This window comes from Apium graveolens, chromosome 6 (assembly GCF_009905375.1).
Source record: "Apium graveolens cultivar Ventura chromosome 6, ASM990537v1, whole genome shotgun sequence".
NCBI classification, from domain to species: Eukaryota; Viridiplantae; Streptophyta; class Magnoliopsida; order Apiales; family Apiaceae; genus Apium; species Apium graveolens.
Genome location: NC_133652.1, coordinates 115889971 through 115915984, shown reverse-complemented (window position 1 = coordinate 115915984; position 26014 = coordinate 115889971). Strand labels below are relative to the sequence as shown.

The following is a 26014-nucleotide window of genomic DNA, read 5'->3' as shown; positions in this document are numbered from 1 at the left end:
AACTTAATAGGTTTCTTCCCTCTTGATCGATTGAAGTATCGATTAGGATTTTCTTCTTTGTCGATTAGGACTCTGATCGAACCATTTTAAAATTCTGGTCGATTTTTGACCCTTCATTTTCCACAGGAGCTTCTAGATTATTCCTGATATTTCTGGTAAATGGGCTTTTAGGTTGGGCCTAGCTAAATGGGCCTAGAAATGCCTCGTATTCCGAGCTTTTCGCCTATATAAGTGTAGTGTGAAGTGACAATCCTCACTTCACTTCACATTTCTCATTTTCTCTCACAAATCTCTCTAGAGTTCTCCCTTTGAGAAGGCGATTTCTGGTGACCTCAGCCACCGCAGCTCCACCTTTCTCAGGTTTTTCTGGGTTTCTAGCCTTCAATCGAAGCACATCAATGGCGGATCGTGACTTGGCTCGTTTGCAGAAGATGAATGTCTCTAAGAGAGGTACAAACATTCAAATTCAATCTCCATATACTTCCCTACTTGATATGATTAACTCGAGAGGTGATGAATATCCCTCTCTATCTGAGTTAGATTCGTATAACCATGGTAACACCTTTCATGAGTTAGATGGTAGGATAGAGTCAATGAACGCCTTGTACAGACTTCCACCCCACCTTAGGATCACTCCAGCCGCCCCTGGGGATAGGACTTGTAATTGGGAGGGGGATACTTTGTTTATCTATCGAGGAGCCCTGACCGCGGGTCTTAGGTTCCCATTCCATGAATTTATTCCTCGCTTACTTGCCGACTCCCTTGTCAACTCCCTCCTAACGCTTGGAGGAACATTATCTGTTTTATGGTCCTTTGTCTTAGAAACAATTTTCCTCTTTCCGTAGCTGTCTTTAGGAAAGTTTTCCAATTCTATAATAGCTCCATGAGTCAACCAGGTTGGGTTTTAATTCGTTAACGACCCAAAATCCCTCATATCTTTGATAGTAATTCCATGTTTGAGAACAATCCCAAATAGAGGGACGAGTTTGTGAGGCTGAACTGGGCTGGGGGTGATTGGGCCACACTCTTCCGTAGGCCCTTTTGCAAAGTGTCAGATGGGAGTCCAGGTAGCATCAAATTATCTGATGAGGAGGAGGTGGCCTACCAAGCCTTAATTTCAGATGATGGGAAAACAGACACCTGGACCCTCTTAGAGGAGTTTTCCTTGAAGAAAGTTGGTCTCTCTCAGGCCAGTGATAAGGGTAAATTTATAACTGGATAACCATTTTTCCTTCCCTTTAATTGTAATGTTTTATCTCTCCTGCAATTTAATATTCTTTCTATCTTTCTTTTTCAGCTTGCGAGGCCATCAATAATGTCAACAGGCCCAAGGAAGGGGAGTCAGGCCGCCAGAAGAGGGCCAAGCTAAACAGGGACCCCAGGAGCAAACCTGACAATCCTTCTTTTCTTAAGCCCCACGTCCCGGTGGTCGAGCTGGGGGACGATGTGGATCCTCCACTTAAGGCATATTCCTTCAGGCCTAACTGGGGCTTCAGGAGGAGCGATACGGTGGTTGGATCCACCAAACACGCTAAGGATTGGTCGTACCATTCCATCACTCCCCACGACTTCACTGACATTGTTACGGGGAGTGATGTCGAGACTATTGAGCTTTTGGGTTCTCAAGCCCAAGCTGCGGTAACTTTCTTTTTTCTCTTTTTCTTTAAATCCCAACTTTCTCGTATTTCAACGAACTTGTGCTAACTCATACATATTTCTTTGCAGAGTAATACCTACTTCCAGGCAGCCCTCCATCAGGCTAGGTCCTGGAAGGGTAACTCAGATGGGTTTGAGAAGGAGATGAAGAAATGGGAGGAGAGAGCCAAGGTCCTGGAGAAAAGCTGGACACGAAGAAAGAGGAGCTGGCTAAGGCTCATTCCGAGATGGTGAAACTTAGGAGCGATAAGGATAAGCTCATTGATGACTACATGGATTCTGACAAGTTTAAGAATCTCATGGAGATTCATGATGAGGGTCTTTATTCCCTACAGTTTACTCAGGGATGGGATGCGGCCGTAAAGGCGGTTTCTGAGAAGCACCCGGGCTTAGTCGACCCTAAGGACTTTATAAGTCCTGAGCAGGCTGAGTCGGAGGACAGCATAGATGCCCTCTTCAACTCCCCTCAGCCAGATGATCGCATCTTGGATCCTAACACTGCTTCTCCTCCCGCTTCTCCTGCGAAGGATGCTAAAGGCGCTAATAAGGAGCAAGAGAATGAAGGCTCCCGTATGGAGGAGTAGTTTTCTTATTTTGTAATTTTATCCTTAACTTATGTCAGGACTTTTGTTTGTATTAAAACTTATTAACCTCCGGGGTTATTTTATATGCTACTCTCCCTATTCGCATCTCTTTCCTTTATTTTTCCGATACTTTAATATGCATTCAAACTTGACCTAACGGGCCACATAAGTATTATCACAACTCAAACATCCATAGGTTGAAATAATTTCGAACTCTTCAATTTCAAGTCTGGTTTTCCAAAACCTTACATAATATGGGTTCAACCTTGTTCAATAATAGCTAGAAAATAAAAATCCTACGTAAATGAAGCTTCAAGGTGCTTTTAAACCTACTTGTCACAATGACAAGTGAGAATCATACTTCGACTATCTTACACGTAGTAAACCTTCAGATTTTGTGCGTGCCAGGTTCTCGGGACTTCAAAACCATCCATAGTCTCCAGCTTGTAGGTTTCTCTACCCTGAACGCTCTTGACTTTGTACGGCCCTTCCCAATTTGGGGCAAGTTTCCCTTTTTGTCCTACCCCAGAGGCTTCTATCTTCCTCAAGACTAGGTCACCTTGTTTAAAGAACCTTTCTTTAACCCTTAAGTTGTAGTAGAATGAAGCCTTCTTCTGATACTCTACTATCTTTGCATGTGCTTCATCTCGCACTTCATCGATTAAGTCCAGAGCCAACCTTTGTCCTTCCTCATTTTCCTCAGCATTGAAAGCCTGAATCCTTGGAGAGGAATGTGATATCTCCACTGGAACTACTGCTTCTGTCCCATACGCCAACATGAAGGGAGTTGCTCCTGTCGTGACTCTACAGGTAGTCCTATAGGCCCATGATATGGGAAGTATCTCATCCACCCAATTATTTCTTGACTTCTCGATCCTCTTCTTTAGTCCATCCAGGATTATTCGATTTGCTACTTCCGCTTGCCCATTGGCTTGTGGGTGAGCCACGGAGGTGAACCGTAACTCAATTTCATTTTCTTCACAATACTTCTTGAATTCCTCGTTGTTAAACTGCGTTCCATGGCCGGTGACTAGGACACGGGGAATTCCATATCGGCACATAATGTTTCCCCACAGGAATTGTGCAACCTGTTTAGTTGTGATTTTGGCCAAGGGTTTGGCTTCAATCCACTTAGTGAAATAATCAATGGCTACAATCAGAAACTTCCTTTGTGTTGTGGCCATAGGGAAGGGCCCTAGAATATCCATCCCCCACATAGCAAAGGGAATAGGCGAGTTGATAGATGTCAGCATCTCGGGAGGTTGTCTAACAACAGGTGCATGCTTCTGACAGTGGTCACACTTCTTCACATATTCTTTGGCATCAGCCATCATTTCCGGCCAATAAAAGCCTAGATGAGTTATCTTATGAGCCAAGGCCCTACCCCCCAAGTGTTGTCCACAAATACCTTCATGCACTTCTTCAAGAGCCAAGCGTGCCTCATCGGGCCTGAGACACCTCAAGTAGGGAACCACGAAAGATCTTTTGTAAAGAATCCCATCTATCATAGAGTACCTTAGTGCTCGAACAGTTAACTTCCATGCTTTAGTTGCATCACTTGGCAACCAACCGGTTTGAATGTGAGCCTTGATAGGATCAATCCATGACGTCCCCAGGCCTATGGGAGCCACAAGCTTAACATCTATGCTTCGTGTCTTCAAAACACGGAAGTACACACTTCCCGAACTTTCTTCTATCTCAGATGAAGCAAACTTTGATAGCGCATCTGCCTTAGCATTTTCTTCCCTTGGAATGTGTTCAACATGACATTCATTAAATTGGGTCATCACAGCCCTTACTAGGCGGACATACTTAGCCATCGTATCATCCCTTCCCTCAAATTCTCCCTTTACCTGGGATATGATCAGCTTCGAGTCTCCCCGGACCTTTAAGTTTTTGACTCTAAGTGTCCCAGCTAACCAAGGCCAGCTATCAGGGCTTCATATTCTGCCTCATTGTTTGTGGTTGGGAAGTCTAGCTTCATAGCATACTCAATTAAGAACCCATCAGGGCTTTGCAAAACCAATCCTGCTCCACTGGAGTTTGTTTTTGATGCTCCATCAAAATAGAGAACCCAATATTCTTTATCATCCTTCTCTTTGCCCCCATTATCGACTCCCTTGTCTTGAGGTATGGCATCTTCCTGCCCCCCGACTTCTTGGTTGGGTATGGTACATTCCACCACGAAGTCAGCTAGTGCCTGGGCTTTTATTGCCGTACGTGGCTTATACTTGAGATCGAACTCTCCCAGCTCTATTACCCACTTAATCAATCTCCCACTTGCCTTGGGACTGTGAATGATATTTCTCAAGGGCTGATTTGTTAGCACCTCAATCTGGTGAGCCTGAAAATAAGGACGCAACTTTCTCGAAGCCATTACCAAGGCTAAAGCGAATTTCTCAATAGTTGAATAATTCAACTCAGCACCATGCAAAATTTTGTTGACATAGTATACGGGTTTCTGGACTTTCAGCTCCTCCTTAACCAACACTGCGCTCAAGGCGCTCTCTGAAACAGCCAAGTACAAGAATAAAACTTCATTCAAAGATGGCTTGGCCAACAAATGGGCTTGCGCCATATATTTCTTTAATTCTTCGAAAGTCTTCTGATTTTCCTCACTCCATACAAAGTCCTTAATATTTTTTAGTGACTTAAAGAATGATAGGCACTTGTCTCCTGACTTGGAGATGAATCGTCCCAGCACAGCAACCCTTCCTGTGAGCTTCTGAACATCCTTGACAGTTTTTGGTGGTTCCATGTCCAGGATCGCCTTTATTTTATCGGGGTTAGCCTCAATTCCTCTCTTTGAGACCTTCAATCCCAAGAATTTCCCAGATCCTACTCCGAAGGCACACTTCGTAGGATTCAACATCATCTTGTGGTACCTCGGGACCTCAAAAGCTTCCCTCAAATGGGTTATATGATCAGTCTTTACTAGACTCTTGACTAACATGTCATCAACATAGACTTCCATAGTCTTTCCAATAAGGTCCTTAAAAATTTTATTTACCAACCTTTGATAGGTGGCTCCTGCATTCTTAAGACCAAATGCCATAACAAGATAACAATAAACACCAAAGTCAGTGATGAATGATACCTTTGGAATGTCATCCTTGTGCATTTTGATCTGGTTGTATCCGCTAAATCCATCCATCAAACTCAGCATCTCATGCCCAGCAGTGGCATCGATCAAAGTATCAATCCTTGGCAATGGAAAACAGTCCTTAGGGCATGCATCATTCAGGTCAGTGAAGTCTATACACATCCTCCACTTCCCATTAGCCTTCTTCACCATTACAGGGTTTGCCAACCATTCCGAAAATTGAATCTCCTCAATGAAACCAGCCTCTAAGAGCTTTTCTACTTCCTGTTTTATAGCCTCTTGTCTTTCGGGGGCAAAATTTCTTTTCTTTTGTTTCACTGTCTTCCTGCTTGGATCCACGTTTAGCTTATGAGTAATCAACCTCGGGTCTATGCCCAGCATATCAGCTGCTGACCAAGCAAACACATCACTATTTTCTTGCAAAAATTTCACCAACTTCCCTCTAAGGGGCTCCTCTAATGTGGCTCCAATAAAAGTTATCTTCTCAGGATTCTCGGGGTCTAAAGGAATCGAAACCAAGTCTTCTGCTGGCTTTCCTCTCTTCTCATCATTTTCTCGGACATCCATATCCTCAATAGGAAGAACCTGCCCCCCCGACTCCATCTGCCCTCAAAGAGGCCACATAACAGCTTCTTGCCATTTTTTGATCTCCTCTTTCTTCTCCAATCCCATCTCAAGTCGGAAATTTCATAACTGAATGATAAGAAGAAGGGACTGCCTTAAAGGTATGCATCCCTGTTCTTCCCATGATAGCATTGTAGGTCGAACTAGCCTTTACTACCACAAAGTCCAACATCTGTGTTGCCTGCCTTGGTTCCGTACCTATGGTGGTTGGTAACTTGATTAAACCTTCTACAGGACATTCTACTCCAGCAAATCCATATATCGGCATGTCAGTTGGTGTTAACTGGGAGTCGTTATACCCCATCCTTAGAAAGGTGTCGTGGAGCAAGATATCCACAGAAGCACCATTATCCACAAGGACCCTCTTAACCGGGCTATTTCCTATTATCGGTGTTATGACCAGCGGGTCGTCATGAGGAAACTTTACACCCTCTAAGTCAGAATCATCAAAAGCCAATGTTACTTCTGTCCTGGCACTCTTCGGGGCTTCTCCTACAATATGCATAACCTCTCTAGTATATGCCTTTCTGGAATTTTTGGATAATCCGGCAGCAGTTGGGCCTCCAAAGATCGTGTTTATCACAGGCCCTCGAGGTCGCGGCCCTCCAAAAATTGCATTTATAACTGGCCCTCTAGGCTGGGGATTCCACCCCTGATCGTCTTGGTCCCTCCTATGATCTTCAAAGTTCTTCCTTCCATTATTATTCCCGTCCCCTCCTTCTCCAGTATACTTGTTCAATCTCCCTTTTCGAATCAAAAACTCAATTTCGTCTTTCAATTGCCTACACTCATCGGTGTCATGGCCAACATCTTTGTGAAATCTGCAATACTTGCTCTTATCTAGTTTGACGGGATCAGCCTTCAAGGGCTTAGGCCAGCGAATATCTCTATTTTTCTCAATCTCCATCAAAATCTGGCTTCTAGGAGCATTCAGCTTAGCATATTCAGTGAACTTTTGCCCAGGTCCTCCCTTCTTGGGGGTTGAATCAGAATTTTGTTCGGTTCTAGGATACTTGTCCTTTGCAATATATTCTAAATCAGTTTTCCTCTTCTTGTTTCCAGTGGGCTCATTACTTACTACGGTCTTCCTCATACTTTCTTCAACCTTGATATACTTCACTGCCCTCTCTTGGAGCTGCAACATGCTTTCAGGGGGACGTTTGGCCAAGGACATCTTGAAAAACTCATCCCTAGTTCCTTGTTGCAGTACTATCATGGCTACCTTATCATCAAGGTCCGGGACTTTTAAAGCCTCCTTTATGAAACGATTCAGGTAATCTCTCAAGGATTTCTTAGCTCCCTGCACAATACTCATAAGTGATGCTGAACTTTTCTCATGGACTCTCCCACTGATGAATTGCTTAATAAAAGCCTGACTTAACTCTCTGAACGATCCAATAGAGTTTGGGGGTAAGTGACTGTACCATCTTTGAGCCATACTCGACAGGGTTTGAGGGAAGGCCCGACACTTAATAGCGTCATTCACGGGTTGCAGCAGCAGTGCATTAGAGAATGTCCTGACATGGTTAGCGGGGTCTCCAGTACCATCATAGGCTTTGATAGTGGGCATCTTGAATTTCCTTGAGATATGGGCATTCATTATCTCTTCTGTGAAGGGTGGAGTTGGAACATCAGGATCTCCAAGGGGAAGGAGATTGCTTGGATCAGTTCTTGGGACGACAGCCCTTCTTCGTACCGGACCATCCAGGTCTATGACAGGAGGAGGATTTCTCCCCCAGGAGGTATCTGGGGTCTGGTGGCCTGGTGAGCTTCCAAGTCACGCCTCAGCCTTTGGATCTCAGCCTCATGAGCCTTTATCCTTTCCTGCACTTCCTAGGGATTCGCCCCTTGGGTGCTTCGAGGGCATTGCCTTCCATCGGCCATCGGCTCCTTGCCAAGACGTCTCCTTCTTGGGGCCACTTCATCATCCGAAGATTCGGAATCTCTCTCAGTGTAAGGACCAGAAAATTCTCGATCCTCGGGGATAGGAGCCAAACCTCGTATATAAGGGGGCGATTGCCTTCGTGCTTCACTTCGCCCAGCATATCCACTTCCTCCAACCTCGGGGTAAAGGGGCATCCCATAGGGGGGGTTAGTAGTAACAACAGTTGAATATTCATACCCGACGTGTCGAGAATTCACAGGTATATGTACTTGTTGAACTTGAGGATTCGTACCTTGAATAGTCGGGGGAGTCGTCCCTTGTGGTTGAGGTTGAGTTGCCCCTATCTGGGCTTCCGCTTGAGTAGATGCATAAGTTGAGTGGGGAGGAATCTCCACGGTTGATGAAATCACCTGAGTTGTCCCTGATGGTGTTCCCTCCTCCAGAGCGCTAGTTGTTCTCCGTGTTCTCGCCATGTTTGTTGTTCAATTCCCACAGACGGCACCAAATGTTATGGATAAAAAACTAATATATATATATATAAGTGATGTATTTAATACTAAGGAACATGAGCTGCGAAGCTCGATTTGACTGCTCTTGTGCTTCGTGACTCAATCTGCCTTAACAAGATGCCTACATACCTTGCTGATTGCCAAGGATCAAGTCAAAAAACGTAGTTCTTGGTTTGTGGGGTGAGACCCCTTATATAGATGTTGAGAGTCCTTGAATTGGACTTGGTATAGGAGACTTGGTGGGCAAGTCTCATAATTAGAATGGACTTTGGAGTCCTAGATAGTAGGAAACTGATTCCTTATCCTTTTAGGTCCCCTTGAGGCCAATCTACAAGGATTTATATCCCCACTAGGACTTATCTTAATAGTTGTTTTCCTCCTTTATTTATTAATTTCGTAATTAATAAATAATCAGGGCTTTTGGGCCTTCTTTGTTCCATCAGGCCTGATCTGGTCCATCAGGCCTGATCAATGTGTTGACCTTTTTGGTCTGAATGTCATACATCTTCTTATTGGGCCTAGTAGCCCACACCTTGCAATATTTAATTATACAATCAGGATTTATTTATCCCTATCATTATTATTATCCCATTTATTATTCTCATCAATAATTAAAACACCTTTTAATTATTAATTCTTTTTCTAAACACTTTAGAAATAATTCTCTCTCTTGATTTAATTTCCAAAAATTAAATCCTTAATTAATAATATTAAGAACTTTTCTTAATTAATTTATAATCAATTAAATCTCAGTTAATCAATTATTAAATTTGCCAATTAATTATTTATTTCATAAATAAATAATTATTAGCCATTATTAATTAATTCCTCCACCATTAAATCATTCTCTTTTTATGGTGTGACCCTGTAGGTTCAATATTAAGCCGGCAGTAGAAATAAATAATAATAAAACTATTTTATCATTATTTATATAAATTCTCTAATTTATTAAATATGATTAATTAATTAATCACATTTATTCTACATCGTGAGGGATACTTCTCAGCATATCGCGACTTCCGGATAATACGAATTCACTGCTTAGAATACCAAGAACCTATTCAGTGAATAGTTACCGTACAATAAACTCCTTCTACCCTATAATGTCCCGATTAAATACAAGGCATGGATCTCGTGTCAAGCCTATCTAATTTAATCACTTGCTTACCATTTACTATGCTTAGTTCAATGCAAATTAGAAACTCCTTTCTAATTTCATTCACTCTGGCCAGAGATTCCTGAACTAGCATAAGTGGATCAGCCTTGAACATTCGCTTCCTTCACTGGAAGGGGTAGATCCTTTATTGATCATACACTATCTTCGTGTACAAATTCCTATACCCAGTAGAGCCCTAATAATTTTCCCTGGAGACTAAGAACTAAACCAAAGCATAGTTCAGTGTACACAAGATGACTATGATGACCTCAAGTCTAAGGATACTTGTACAACTATCACTATGTGAACAACTGCTGACACGCGAGTGAACTCCATCAGTTGTTCAGTTGGGCGAGTCATGTTCAATGAACTTATTCTATAATAAGCACCTACATACTAGCTATTGTGTCACCCCACAAATGTCTATGAGAACAGACATCCTTCATAATGAAGCAAGCATAGTATGTACCGATCTCTGCGGATTATTAATTACCAGTTAGTAATCCTACGACCAGGAACTATTTAAGTTTAGAGTTATCATCTTTTAGGTCTCACTATTATGATCTCATCATAATCCATAAAAAGCTTTACTCTAAACTATGGTATATCTTATTTAAACACTTAAATAGATAAAGCCCGTAATAAAAACAAAACAAGTCTTTTATTAATATCAATGGAATCAAAACAGATTACATAAAAGGTTATTCCAAAATCCTAATACCTGATTGGACTTAGGACATATTCCTTTCACAAGGGAGATCAACTCTTCATCTGTGACATCAAAGAATTCTCAAACATAAGTCTTTATCTGGATGAGCTAGAAGAAGTTAGAATTATTGACGCTTACAAACATCTTCCAGAAAGATTAGTCTTCAGGTACAAGGGTGGAAGAGAGATGACTTGGCCACTTCACAGAATTTTCAATGAAGGCTATTCTGTTTTGATGACTTGGATTCAACATAGTTGTCAAGAAAATGGTACTGAACAAAATTGAGGAGATAAGGAATAACTGGAGAGAACCAAATGCACTCCCAAGAGTCCTAACAATTCCAAACACAGGAAGTAGAGTGCATTTGATACCTTACTGGATAATGGAGTTCAAAGATGAAAAATGCATCAGAAGATTCTTTACATTGGAAGATCAGCTGAAAATTGCTAGCAATCAAACTCTCATGGAGATGCAAGGAATGCTAGAACAACAAATGAGGATGAATATGAATTCTATAGGAAACTCCAATATCAGATTGAAGAAAACAATGTGAAATTGGGAAAGAAGTTTAGACAGTCAAGGATATAAGCTAAATCTGCTCAGTCTAGAGGAGCACCTTGAAAATTACCTGTGAGATTCTTTACAAACCTTCCTCTGTATGTTTGTCATTAAATTGCAGCACTTGTAAATTTTATCTACTACAATTCAGTCTGTATTCATACGGTGTTTTGTTATCATCAAGTTTCTCTTAATTTATGGCTACAGTTCCAATAGACATAAATTGGGGGAGATTGTTAGGAATATGTTGTGTACTTGATGATAAGCTAAACAAAACACTTAATAGATTTAATTTAGTGATCTTGTAGCTTTCAACGAATGACCTCTTCAATATCTGTTGAAAGGGTAGCTTATGTATTAATAAGTTTAGTAGCACATTTCTGCATATTGTAATGCCTTAGAGAACTAGATGTTGTAGAATGATTTTAGTCATGTTGACTACTAGATTGATATGCAAGATCGGTTGGCTAACTGTAAATATTAGATGCCTTGTAATCTTGTATAAATGAAATGAAGTTAACTACTATGAGGATAGTCTCAAGGGATGTTCCACATGGCTTCAACGGATGATCAACTAAAGCTTCAACGAATGATTAACCAAACTCTCAACGGATGATCCAACATAGTCTCAACGGATGATTTAACTGAGTTTTAACGGATAAACAAATTCAAAATAGCAGTTAATAGTGACTTGACAGTCACATGCATTGATTATATGTAAATGGAATGTGGCAGCCAATTTATAAGTTTTAGAGAACCAAGAAGCATTTCCATTTGCATGCTAAACCGAAGATATTCTAGGATGCTGGACTGAAAAATGAAGGAGCATGAAATTAGACTAGAAACATTTTGTCTTATATGTTTTTCTTTTATCATGTAACTTGGTGATATATAACCAAGTGTAGCAAGTAAAAATGTAATCAAGTTAGTAAGCAATTACTAGAGAAATAGATAAAGCTATATCTGTAAAGAATTTCTCTGAACTTAAAAAGTTCAACTTGTAAGCAGCTATGTACAAACATTGCATCACAGAGTTCTCATATTAATATATATCTCTGGTGGAAAAGTTCAATCCACCAGAATGTTTTTAAATACTTGTGTTTGGTTAATTTATGTTTTAATTTCATCAATATTCTCATTCCGCACCATATCCAAATCAAACACAATTATATATTCATAGTAGAACTGTTCTTAAAATTGAAAAAGTAGCTGAAATTACATTCAACCCCCCTTCTGTAATTCTTTGTTAGATATTTTGGGATTAACATTGGCACGCATAACATTTACTCACCCATTCTGCTATTTCCTTCTTCATGCCTGGCCATCAAAAGTTTTCTTTCAGATATCGATACATCTTTGTGCTCCCTGGATGAATTGAATATCTGGAGTTATGAGCGTCCGGTAAGATTTCTTCTTTTAATTTAGGTACATTAGGTACCCAAATTCTCGAGAAAAATCATAGAATTCCCTTATCATCTTTCTGACTTGTAATTTCTTCTCCGATTAAGCTGTCATTTTCCTGACTCATTATTTCCTCTTGACATCTTCGAATCGTTTCCAGCAGCTCTAGTTGAAATGTCATTGTATAGTTCATCTCAACAGACTCTTCGGGAATACCAACCTCAATTTCTTATTTCTCAAATTCTCTAATCAACTCTTCCGAAAAAGTTAGCATATTCAATCTTTCTTTTCGGCTTATCGCATCTGCTACAACGTATGCTTTTCCTGAATGGTAGTTGATAGATACATCATTGTCCTTGATCAACTCTAGCCATCGTCATTGTCTCATGTTGAGTTCCTTCTGCGTAAAGATATACTTCAAGCTTTTGTGATTAATATAAATTTCATACTTCTCACCATACAAATAATGTCTCCAGAATTTTAGTGCGAACACAATTGCAGCTAATTCCAAATCATGTGTCGGATATTTCTTCTCATGAGGTTTTAATTGTCTAGAAGCGTATACAATTACGTTACCATGCTGCATCAATACACATCCGAGTCCTCAGTAGGAAGCGTCGCTGTAAATAACAAAATCTCCTTGATCATCTGGTAACACTAATACAGGTGCGGTCACCTGTCGGTTCTTCAATTCCTGAAAACTTTCCTCACATTTCTCATCCCATACGAACTTTTCATTCTTTCGAGTCAATTTAGTTAATGGCGTAGCTATCTTTGCAAAAACCTGAACGAATCATCGGCAATAACCGGCCAATCCTAAGAAACTTCTGACCTCTGTCAAAACAGCTTCAATCTTTGCTGGATCGACTTTAATTCCTTCAATACTGATTATATGGCCTAGGAATTGTACTTCTTTTAACTAGAATTCGCATTTCGAGAACTTCGCATAAAGTTGTTCTTTTCTTAAGATTTCCAAAACAATTATTAAGTGTTCTGCATATTTTTCCTCGGTCTTGGAGTAGATCAAGATGTCATTAATAAATATAATCACGAATTTGTCCAAGTACTTCTTGAAAACTCTATTTATCAAATCCATGAATGTTTTTGGTGAATTGGTTAAACCGAATGCCATTACGAGAAATTCATAGTGTCCATATCTGGTACGAAAAGCAGTTTTAGGATTATCATCGGCCTTAATTTTCAGTTGATGGTAACATGATCTTTGATCAATCTTGGAAAACCATGCCGCTCCTTTCAATTGATAAAAAAATCATCAATTCTTGGTAAAGGATACTTATTCTTGTTGGTTAACTTATTTAGCTCACGATAATCGATACATAGTCGCATGCTACCATCCTTCTTTTTGACAAATAATACCGGTGCACCCCATGGGGATACACTAGGACTTATAATTCCTCGGTCCAAAAGATCTTGTAATTCCGTCGCCATCTCTTCATTTCCACTGGTGCCATTCGATACGGAGCTTTCGTAACTGGTTCTGTTCCTGACGCCAAATCAATAGTAAACTCGATTTCTCGATCCAACGGTAATCCTGAAGTTCATCTGGAAAGACATAGGGAAACTCACATACAACATGAATCTCTTCGATTCAAGGACTTTCCTTTTCAGTATCCAATACATAGGCTAGATAAGCTATACATCTCTGGCGTAACAATCATTTAGTCTACATCATCATCAAGAATCTTTTTCTCTGTTTCTCACCTCTAAATATTACCATTGCATTATCCATAATTCGTAATTTCACTTTTTTATTCGTATAGTCGATTTGAGAATTATGACTAGGCAACCAATCCATTTCTAAGATAACATCAAATTCTCCTAACTTGAAAGGTATCAAGTCAACAGAGAAGTGACATCCTACTATTTCAATATCCCACTGTGGACACACCTGATCTACGGGAACTTGGTCGTTATTCGCTAACTTTATAATTAATGTCTCCCCCAACCGTTGGATTTCACAACATATCTTATTAATAAATTCTTCAGAAATAAAAGATCTTGTTGCTCCAGAATCAATCAATACTTTTGCATCTACAAAATTCACAGAAAGCGTACCTGCAACCACACTTGGATTCTGCACAGCTTCCTTCATTGTCATATTGAAAGTCCTTCCCTTAGGGTGATTCTGTTCTGGTGGTGGAGGTAGTGCCATAACTCTCAGAAATGCCATAACCGCTCCTCTACAATCCTTAGCAAGATGTCCTTTCCTTCCGCATTTGAAACAAGTAATATGACACTCACTAGAATAGTGTCTCTTCTGGTTGCATCGAAAGCACGTGATGTTTGGCTTGTTACAAACTCCTGTATATTTTCGCCCACATGTCTTTCAATCTGGTAGTGGTGGTCTTGTAATCCTTTGCTGGTTCAGAGCTTGAAAATGATTGCCCATCCTCTGATTGCCTTGATCTGGCTTTCTGAAATTTATATTTGTCCAGGATTGAAATCCCAGCTTCCTGCTGAAACGGTTTTGAAAATTTCCTTGCTCCTTTTCCTTTGGGGACATTTCACTTTCCCACTCAATAATCAAGGCCTTTTGAACCACGACCATACATGTTGTCAGTTCAAATACTGCCACTCCACTGTGAATCCATTGTTTTAGTCCTTACTGGAATCTCTTGGCCCGCTTTTCCTCAGTGTCTACTTGTTCTGGAACAAACCTAGCAGATTCAGAAAACTTGGCTTCATACTCAGTTACCGACATATTCCTTTATTTCAATTCTAAGAACTTGATTTACATTTGGTTCTTCATATAACGGGAAAAGTACTTTTCCAGAAATAGCTCGGTGAACCTATCCCAAGTTACGATACCGTCACCTTCTAATGCCTTAGCTTCTCCCTTCAGAAAATAACTAGCGAAATCAGTCTTTTGTTCTGCTTCCACTTTCACTAGCGCAAACGCTTTTTCTATCTCTTCCAACCACGTTCTAGCCCTAGTAGGATCTGTTATACCCTCAAATTATGGAGGCTTTACTAGTTGAAACTGTTTAAAATTAATGGCAAGCACAACTGGTTATACTTGTGGCTCAGGAAGGGGTGACTGCTGTAACATCTGCTGCTGAAACTGTTGTTGCTGCATCTGTTGCTGATCATTACCATTTTTTGTTGCATCAGATGGAACATTTGGTCCATATGGTGGTTATTGTTTTGTCCCTCAGTGTTATCACTGAAAGTCTCATTTCTGGTCATTCTTTTTTATGACATTGTTCTGATAATAAAATAAACAGTTCTTTTAGTAATTTGTTAAAAAATTGAGATTAGATAAAGAAACAATTTAACTTGTATTAAAACAGGAAATTTAAACAATTTAAAATTTGAAACAATCATTTGGAACAATTTAAAATTTTAAATAAATAGTTTGAATAATATCATTTTTAAACATTTCATTTATCTTTTCATAATTAAACATGATTTAAAAATATGGAAAGAATGTAAAATAGTAAAGTAAATGTAAATATTGTAAAAATTGAAAATTAAATAAATAAAAGAAAAGAGGTTGAAAAAGGTTTATTTTATAAAACTACACCACCATCAGGTGTTAATGCTTGATATAAAAGGGTCTATCATAACTGCTATCGATACACATCAAAACTGTGAACTATACATAACTAGTCTCGCTTAGGTATAACTGTCTCTATGTACATGTATCACATATAATACAAGATCCCTTCCTAACTGTCCTTCCTCAGAAACCTGGTGGGATACGATCCATCTCCTACCGAAGGGTCTCTAGAACAGACTAGATAAGTCAAATAGCCCTGTGAAACTCTGCATATGAATGCCTACCCTCATAAAGTAACTCACCCAGCTCGCGAGTGGCTGCATGGTATGTCTGCTGAAGTCTTTCTCTTAGAAGGTAGTCAGGCTGGAGTGCTGCCAATGGTCCTCTCTCTCTCTCTCTCTCTCTCTCTATCTCTCCCTCTCTCTCTCCCTCTCCCTCCCTCCCTCTCTCTCTCTCTCTCTCTCTCTCTCTCTCTCCTCAAATAGTCCCAATATCTCGCGGCACTGAGATCTCCAGCATTGCATCTCATCCTGCATACTGCAATACTTATGGTATGGTATTGTGTGGGGCTCTCTGACCTCCCCTACCGACTCTCGGGATGGTACTCTGTCAAACCCAGCAACAACCTGTGGCATACCCAACTGCAGATCTACCTCATGATCTCTTATACCCTCTACAGGTGCCATCTGGAAAACCTCCGGGGAAGGGGAATATACAAGTAATGGAACTAGTGCTACTGCAGGCTGGAACTCTGGCTCGAGCTCTGGTAGGAACTGATATTGATGTGGTAATGGAAGTGGTAGCAAAGGCTCAAAGAACTCCATACAATCAAACAGCTTCACTGGGTCTGGTAACTGCTCCGGGGGTGGTAATTGCATCAGAGGCTCCACAGATACCGGGGTACTACTGATGCGGATGGTCCCGCATCTAACATCTCTCGACGTCTCCTCTCAGACGATGTCTCCATCTAACAATATAACCAAAATATAAGAAAAGAAAGGGTCAAATTAGCATTCCTAGAACTTACAAATCCCTAATCTTAGAATCTAATAATCCCTAACAACTCTATTCCTATCTTATACGATCTTCCTATCTTATCTTAATCCTAATGTTCTTTTTTAGGGATCAAAACCTACAACTCTGATGCCAAACTATAATGCCCTCCAAAAAAGGGTTTAGATCTGGGGTTACTTTCCAATCACTAACATAATATAAATCTGTTTTATAGTTATACAAACGTATATCTAACCCCTTCCATTAATATCCAGGATTTTTGAGGTCAAGGTATGAAGATAAGAACAAACCACTACATTTATTACAAACCCAAATTCAAAATCTCATAAAACTCTCTATATTACAATCCATCTATCTAAACATGTTTTTAAACTATGTTCATTTTATTCAATTACACACTACATCTATCTACACTACACCTGTTCAGGAAGTTCAAAGCTCTCTTCTTTCATTGGGATTAGCACCATTGGTGCCAGAGGGTCCCGCTTCTTTACCACTCAAGTATAAATGTGTTTCATTCTCTGTCTTAACTGAAAAACAAAGTGAATGACAACAAAAGGGGTGAGCCATAATTGCTCAGCAAGTCCACAATATATACAGTATTCAAAGAAAGTTAAACGAACCGGTAATCTGATTGTATGTGTAACTATATATCTCAGCAAAGGATAATGAAGGCCACTATCGGCGATTTTCAATAAACTAGACTGGACACAACATTCAAAGTACTGTAATCCGCTAATCAGTCAGATATAGTATGAATATATGCCATTCATATAGATCCACGTCATAACAAGGTACCCAGGCTCATTTTCGGCCACCGTAATTCATTAAAGAGTCCAGTTCATTCCTGGCCCTAATTGTAACCATCCAGTCCATAGGACAAGCATCCAAAACTATCGGTATGCTTCGATGCCATCTCAATCATTGAGATATACATCAGGATATAAGTATTACATAGTCTCTTGGATATAAATTGAGTATTCAATGTATTAAGAGAAATTAGGAATTAAAGTGAAAATATAATCAAAGGAATGGTAATTGTGTATCAGTGGTTGTGAACATGAATTATCAATATTTATCGAGTTGAGAATTTGAATAAAGTAAAGCAATTCACTATTCTGGATTTAGAATAGGGGAAAAATTTGCCTGATACGCGTTCTACCTCAGGTATATCCCAATTTCCTAACACTGGCTTGATCTGCCTTGTTGGATTCGTTTATATCAAAGAAAGATACTCACTTAGATGACTTATACCTCATTTGTATATCTATCCGGATCCACTTAGCTCTTATTGTCTACCTGTACGTCTCTACATCTATAACTGACTCATACAATAATTTTCTAGCAATTAAGACTTAACTGACCACATAAACCACATAACACATAAGTCAGATAGTCACTCTAGGTCCTAAAACAGTTTTAGAATTAAAATCGATACAGTAATCGCATTATCGAAAGATATATGACTCGTTTCCTAATTTATAGAATTTATTGGGCTCGTGTTTATAATTAATAGGGTCTATAAATAAGTAAATATCGAAAACTGACTCGTTTCTAAAAGAAATTAAGATTTAAAACTATTTTTATTGAAAACATATCATTTTTCCGAGTTTAAGGGCTTTCGTTTCAATTAAATCGGATAAACTGTTCAATTATTATTCAATAAATAAGAATAAATCAATTTATTATTCAAAATAATTGAACATCAAATATATTTTTTAAAAATTATTTAGGAAAAAACAGAATTAAAAATAATTTTTCCATAATTTTGGAATTAAAATGGATTATTCAAAATAAACTGATGAATTATAAAAATAACTAATCAATTTAAATAAATAATAAATAATAAGTAAATAATTGAATAATTAAATAATTTCGAATTTTAGAAAAATATTTCAGATTTATTTATAAAATAAATCAATTAATCAATTTATTTAAATAAATAAAACTGATTTTTAGAATTTATAAAAATAAAAATAAAAACAAAATTCAGAAACAGTTTTTGAAAATGAATTTTGGGTCAAAATGGATCAAACCGGGTTTTATTCCGGGTTTTGATCCGGGTTTTCAGGTCACCGGAATCCTGAAGAACACGTCGAACTCCGGTGAGTTTTTCATGATCCGGCAAACCCAACCCCCCTCCATTCGACTCAGTTTTGCTTCTTTTTTGTATCAATTTCATCTGAAATGGACACAACACCAACCCCGCATTTAACAGCAACAGACGATGGGCGTATCGTCTTCTCTGGCGAAGAATCGCCCAACTCTGATGAACCTCCCCAGATTCCGTCGAACTTTATCTCTGATCGATTCGTGTATGATTTGGATCGATTTTTACAGAGTTTAGATTGCAAACTTCATTCTAAACTCAATTCAATCATCACCTAAGTCCATTAAATCATGTATCGATTCCTCCAGTGAAAATCAAAACCAATTCCGGCCAACTATCAATTTTTTTATTTGTACATGAAATCACAAGTTTAATATATCAAAATGAAGGTAATTACATGTATAATCTTTCCCCCATGCTCAAACATATCTTAGATTCTTAAAAATTCAAAAACGATTGTACAATTAAACACATAGACCCTAAAAGTATGAACTAACACTTCAAGCAATCGTTTGATGAAATTGATACCTTAAATCAACTGTAAATCATCATACAAAGCTATACCAACAATCAAATCACTCAAATAAACCTAGAATCAAAAATCCCTAATTCAGACATGAACCCTAGAATTAAAAATCAAAAATCCGTGAATCAAAACAAGAAATCGATCACATAATTAGATACAACAGCTCAAATTCTTCAATTTGAGAACTTACATGATATGGTTTGGCTTCCAGAAACGCTCAAAATCACAGATTGATTACCGGACCTTAAGAACCCTAATTTCAAAGAATTTAGGGATTTTTGCTGACTTTTATGAAAATCTATTTAATTAATTAATAAAAATTAGGCTATTTATAGTAGTAAAATAATACACCTAATTAAAGTTAATGCCCTAAATATATCTCTTAATAAAATTAATTGGCCCTTAATTAATAATTTTTGGGGAGTAATTTTTAAATCAAATAAATACAATATATATGCCAAAATATCCAAAAAAAATGTGAATAATTCAAAATTCAAAGAAATGAAATATTTGAAAGTCCCATGATTTTTGTAAAAATATGATTTTTGTGGGGGTTTTTAGCACCTGAATGGGCCCGGAAAAGTCATCTTTCGCGAAACAAGAAAATTCCTAAATTAACTGGATGTTGAGAATATCAATATGGTATAGACCAATCTAGGCAAATAAGACCAATTATTTTAAATGAAATATCAGCTATTAAAACAAAGTTTGGGTCGTATAACTTTTGATATAAAAGCATTTTAACTTACAATAAAATACTCGAAAAATACCCCGAACTATACAGAACACATACAACACATAACAACTAAGATTTTACGACTAATCACATTTAACAATATAAGAAAACACATAATATTCTATTTTTATGATATTAAACAGTCATAATTTCCCATTCGTTACAAGATGTGTACAAATTCTTATCACATTAAAGTTACACCGATTGTTTGTGATACGATGTTTTGCATCTTTTAACAGTTGGACAACCTAATGTAAAAGAAGAACATAAATACCACTCCTTGAATTACAGATGTTGCCTTATATTATATGTTTATTATGAGATTTGAAGTTGCAGTACATTGTTTTGCTTCGTAGTTCTTAGTTTGTATCTAGTCTCATATTATTTTTCTAACATGGTTGAGGGTTTAGGTGTTGTCACTTAAAAATGTTTTTGGTTTACATTACATTACTTAGGTTGTATATTATATTGTTTCTTGTCTGTTTTCTATATAGATCAAACTAGATTTAGCTTGTAAAAACTCATATAAGAGTAACAGCAAAATTATTAAATTAATTTAGTTTGAATGATACATGATTTTTTGTACCTCATATTTTCTTGTACTTTTATCTCAGATACAATATGGTTTTTGCACCATTTACCGGTGTTGACAATCATTGGAAGAATGTAACATTTGCAGCTAGCTTGTTAGCGAAGGAAAATGATAAAAAAAATTAAATGGCTTTTGCTAATATTCAAAAAGGCAATGGGACGTGTACCCCCTTGTATCATAGATGATCAATGTCCCGCCATAAAAAATGTGACACCCTCAAGTTTGAGACAAAATTACAACTACCAACCAAAAGAATATATTACAACCCAAAATATTAATGAATTCAATTTACTCGATTCCAAAATGGGATCGACAGATAACCCACTGTATCTAAACCAATTAAAAGAAATCTTCCAACTACTACGCTTGCTCACACACACTGCTACCTGCTCTGGCATCTGGAAACCTATGACATGGCAGGGATTGCCAGGAACACTCATGTGAGCTGAACGCCTAAGTATGGCCATCTTCTTGCTTAACTGCCATGGTTAGATCAAAGCAAATATATATGAGCCAAGAGCTCAGCAAGTAAGTACATAGCAGTTCTATAAAGCAATGACAATATCAATAACATAAACTGAGGAATCCTACTTTTAAATCTTTAGGTGGTAGATTTCTATTTTTGGCTATACAAAGGTTATGAAGAAAGGTTTGGGCTTTCAAGAATCAAGGATTAGGATAGGGTGAAAGCCGACATTCATCGGAAATCAACAGCAGGAGAATAATATTATAAATGCATAATAGCATCTTGGAACATGATATATATCATAATGGCATCATTATTCATATCAAAACTTTTTAACCAAATCATTGCTCAAAATCATTTTATGACGCTACGGATTACAGCCGGTGATCAGCCACGAAGTAATCCCGAACCTCGCTGGGTTCTAAACAATTTTGGTGGGATCCCGAGGCAACTTTTAAGCCTCAAATAATAAGTGTGGAAAGGACATGTGTCTTAGTCCAGATCCACTATTCTCAAGAAAACATTTTTGTCCCTTTGACAATTTAACTTTAAAACTTTGCATTTTATAAGAATTAGATGCCAAAAATAACATTTTAAAAGATCTTAAGGCATGAAAGAATCATATCAATCTTTAAGGGATTCTAGGCCAACTTCAACAACAACTGTACTAGGACAAGGTTTATTGCCAAACAAATTGAATTATCAAGGATGAGTATCAAAAATTCAACAACTAAGAAGGTAATTATTGAAAAAGAGTTATAACCATAATCAACAAAGGTAGGGATGTCTGATATCAAATGTAGTACATGACGTACATCAGTTACAAAGTTTGGATATGGAAATAAAGGATAGTTATCAAATAATGTAGTTCAAGGGATTTGAATTATAAGCAATTGTCAATATAGGGAATTATCGAAGCAATACTAGAATCAAGTTCAGGGTATACAAGTTAATGAAGAATTCATGTTAACTAAAAATATTTCGCAAGGGAATTCATTAAGGTTCTCTTAGGGTTTATGAGATCATAGGGTGAAAAGGAAATAGGCAATGTAATGGGGTATGAATCAATCAAGTTGTTGTAAACGGGTCAAACAGGATTCAATAACAAGTTATCACAAGAATCAATATTAGGGTTTCTCAGAAATCAATAACAGGTTTATCACAAGTATTAAAAAGAATTATTACTTTATCATGGCATGAAAAATATGCTTTGCTAATCAACTCATAAGAGAAGGCAGAGTTACTTGCCTTAAATCGCTTTCCTGCTTAACTGAAACTGAACTACTGCCACCTAAGATTCCTTCCCTTTTTCTAGCCTGAATGCTTCCGCTATCTGAATCTACTAGCCTGAATGCTTCTGCTATCTGAATCTACTAGACTGAATGCCTCCTCTATCTGAATCTACAATCCAAAACAGAATCCCTAATTAGATACTCATTCACACTCGACGTTCCCTGAACATCTAACGATTATCCCAATTCGCATTAAAGATTAACTTATATACACGAGTATAATCACAGAATACCCACATAGCACTTAGTAGTATATACTTATACACTTTAGAATCTATACCTTATCATAATAATTACGATTCAAATAACTCGACAACCAAATAACTATTCCTTTCCATTTTAACTCAAATTTCGAACTAAACCCTCAAATAAAACAAGTAGTTCTTTAAAACTTAACATGCAATCACTTGACATGCATTTAACCAAACATCTTTTAAACACCAAATCAATCTTACACAAACCATATAATTAGACTCTAGAATCAAATTGATCAAACAACTTGAATCAACCCTTTTTAATACCATATACCATTCGACTTTTTCAATAAAACACAAACAATTTATCAAATATCGACATGCAAGGTTCCATTTATAATATAAACCTATCTTAATCCATTCCAAACAAGAACACTTCTTGAAATCATTTCTTTTAAATCAAAAACTGAACCAAAACATCATTTTCGAACAAAATCTTAACATGCATAAATCCATTCTTTTATTCCTTTGAAAACCAAATGAAATCCATGTTTCTATAAATAAAAACTTAACTTATTCATACTTATCTACTCACATATCCAATATAAATCATATTTCTATTTCAAAATTAAATGATACCCAATTAACAACAAAACAACTTGTAAAATCAACATGAAATCAATCAACTCAACATGCAATGCTCTAATTCACAAATTCAAGTTAATTTAACCCATGATCTAATCATTTAACCCATCTTCTTTCCAAACCAAACAAAATATAACTTGATTACACTTAAGACTTTACATGCATGAAAAGAAACCAACTGAAAAATAAATGTTTATATATATATACCATTAAAATCAATCGTACATTTAAACCCTTTTGCAAAACTCATTCATTCGAACCAAAAACCAAATATTTGAACCAAAACCCTTTGTAAAATTTGAATAGTAAAAATTTGAACCTATCTCCAAAACAAAACCAAGAAAATCACATAACTTATGTAATATAGTCTCTCTTAAGATCATACACTAAGAAATTGTATTTTCTTAAATATAACCAAGAGATGTTGATGCAAAAACTCCCTTAAACGCTTACATGCAAATAGTATATGGATGAAGAATTGAAAAGGATGAAGATTAATGGCAAGGTACTTAAATTCTAAGTAGAAGTAGGTGTTGTATGTAGAGAAGAGAAAGAGAGAGAGAGAGAGAGAGAGCTCAGATCATCTTACAAAAAATGATTTTGAGGAACGTTGGCATGAAGTCATTAAGGAATATAAATTTGAGACCAATGTTTGGTTGGCTGGTTTATTCAATATACGCAGTGAATGGATTCCTTCGTATTTTTATGATATTGACATGGATGCATTACTAAGAACTACTTCAAGGTCTGAAAGTTTAAATTTGTTTTTCCAACACTTTCATGAAAGTAGTGACACATTAGTGGAATTTTATTCGAGCTTTGAGAGTGCTATGGACAAGCAATGTCTTCGACAAGCAGATGATGAAAAGAGATCCGAAAACATTCCACTAACAGACACATCAATGGCTATTAAGAAGGATGCATCTAAACTACATACGTTAGAGCTTTACCATCGTGTCATGGAAGAGATTAAAACAGGTTTCAATCATACTAGTATGACTAATATGTCAAGAGATGATCAGTCACGGTATTTCAGTTGTAAAGATGAACTACTACAAGATAAAAATTTTAAGTTATATTATATTATGAAATGCTTATTTGTTGAAATTAAATTATACCATGCCTATACTGACATCTAACATGTTGTGTTCCAAGATTAAGCCTTATTACATTTTACGACTGATCAAATTTTGTTCTCTTGATTACTATTCTGTATTCTTTAAAATTATGTTCCTTTTTAACAAAATTAACAGATCCTGCTACCGCTGTGTTCGTAAACCTCTAGTGATTTCTTTTAATTAGTTTCTTTATATATTTGGTTGTCATATTTCAGTTTTAATTAGTTAGTTTTGCAATCAGGCATCAATTAGAATGAGTGATAATCATATGAATTATAGCTGCAAATTTTATTTCAGAAAAGGATATTCGTGCCACCATGCATTTGCTGCTTCACATCAGTGCTGTGTAAAAAAGATTCCAGATGCATTTGTTAAACCACATTGGTCCAAAAATGCACTAAAGCGTCACTCATTCTTAGGGTCATCTCAAGTGAAGGATATTTGTAAATCAGAGGATCGCAAGATATTGAAGAGGACAAGGGCATGGTTTGAATTTTAAAATTGTTTAAATACCGCAGGTGAAGATGAGGATAAGTTAGATTCAGTACTCAACGGAGTACATGAAATAAATACTGCACTCACTAAAGATAAAGAGAAGACACCTTTAGAAGGAGGATCTCACAGAGCAGATAAGTTCATTGCGCATGTTCCACTGTTGGACATTAATGTTTTAAATCCAAATATGAGTAGGAACAAGGGATGTGGGAGCCGGATAAAGAGTGCTCAGGAGATAGCTACTGAAACAGTAAAGTGAAGAACGTGCAACCATTGTAAAAAAGTAGAAGGACATAATGCACGAAGTTGTCCTTTAAACAAAGAATCAGATTGAATAGATATTTTTTTCATTTATTCAGTTGTGTTGGAGAACTCCCCAAAATATATTGTTTATTGTAATTATATTTCAGTTTGCTCTTTCCTGCATTTTGGATGATTAAATTAGTGTACTACTTTAAAGATATTTCATATTTCTGCCGATGCACTTTCTTCTTCTTCACATTTTTTATACTCCTATGTTAAAAGTGGCTAGTGATCTCAATGTATCAGCCTACGTATTTTTTGACTTCTGATCAGGCCAATATTTTGATTTTTTTTGACATGCAACCAATATTATTTTATGTGATTTAGTAGTATATTTGGATTATGAATGAGAAAGGCCCATATTTTGTAGAAAATCGATGATATGTTCAATATAGGTTTTTCTGCAATTTATTGGACCAATTTCTGGAAATTGTTTAGATTAGGGATTTTGATATTTTTATAAGGTCATTTTCTTACCTCTGTCTGTTGAGATATATATATATATATGATGCTTTTTACACTAATAAAATCATCATCAAATTGTCATTCAACTACACAAATTTATGAACTTTCCAGTTGTAGTAAATGATGAGAAATGGTCCTAGGTTCTGCAAATTTGGAACTGATATGTTGAGTTATTTCTTGTAATTGCAGTGTATATTATCTTCATAACTATTTCTTTTTTCGTTATGACCTCTCCACTTTCAACAAATAACGGGTTACAACCTCAATCTCCTTCACACATATAGTACAAACATATTATTTTGTTGTTGATTTTATGCAGGATTTTAAAGGATTTTATAGAGCAGGTTTGTGCA

The 26014-nt window shown here is 37.1% G+C and overlaps 1 protein-coding gene across 1 annotated transcript; it reads left to right on the top strand.

Annotated features, from left to right (window-relative positions):
- The first annotated feature begins 23996 nt into the window (after positions 1–23996).
- Positions 23997–25152, top strand: LOC141665406 (uncharacterized). The gene is made up of 3 exons (XM_074471392.1): positions 23997–24307; positions 24696–24841; positions 24917–25152. The coding sequence occupies exons 1-3, from the start codon at positions 23997–23999 to the stop codon at positions 25150–25152; spliced, it is 693 nt and encodes a 230-aa protein (XP_074327493.1).
- The last annotated feature ends 862 nt before the right edge of the window (positions 25153–26014 follow it).

Coding starts and splice junctions, on each gene's coding strand:
- LOC141665406 (XM_074471392.1), top strand. CDS start 23,997: ATGGATGCATTACTAAGAACTACTTCAAGGTCTGAAAGTTTAAATTTG. Junction 24,308..24,695: donor TCAAGAGATGATCAGTCACG/GTATTTCAGTTG, acceptor ATTTTATTTCAG/AAAAGGATATTCGTGCCACC. Junction 24,842..24,916: donor ATCTCAAGTGAAGGATATTT/GTAAATCAGAGG, acceptor TAAATACCGCAG/GTGAAGATGAGGATAAGTTA.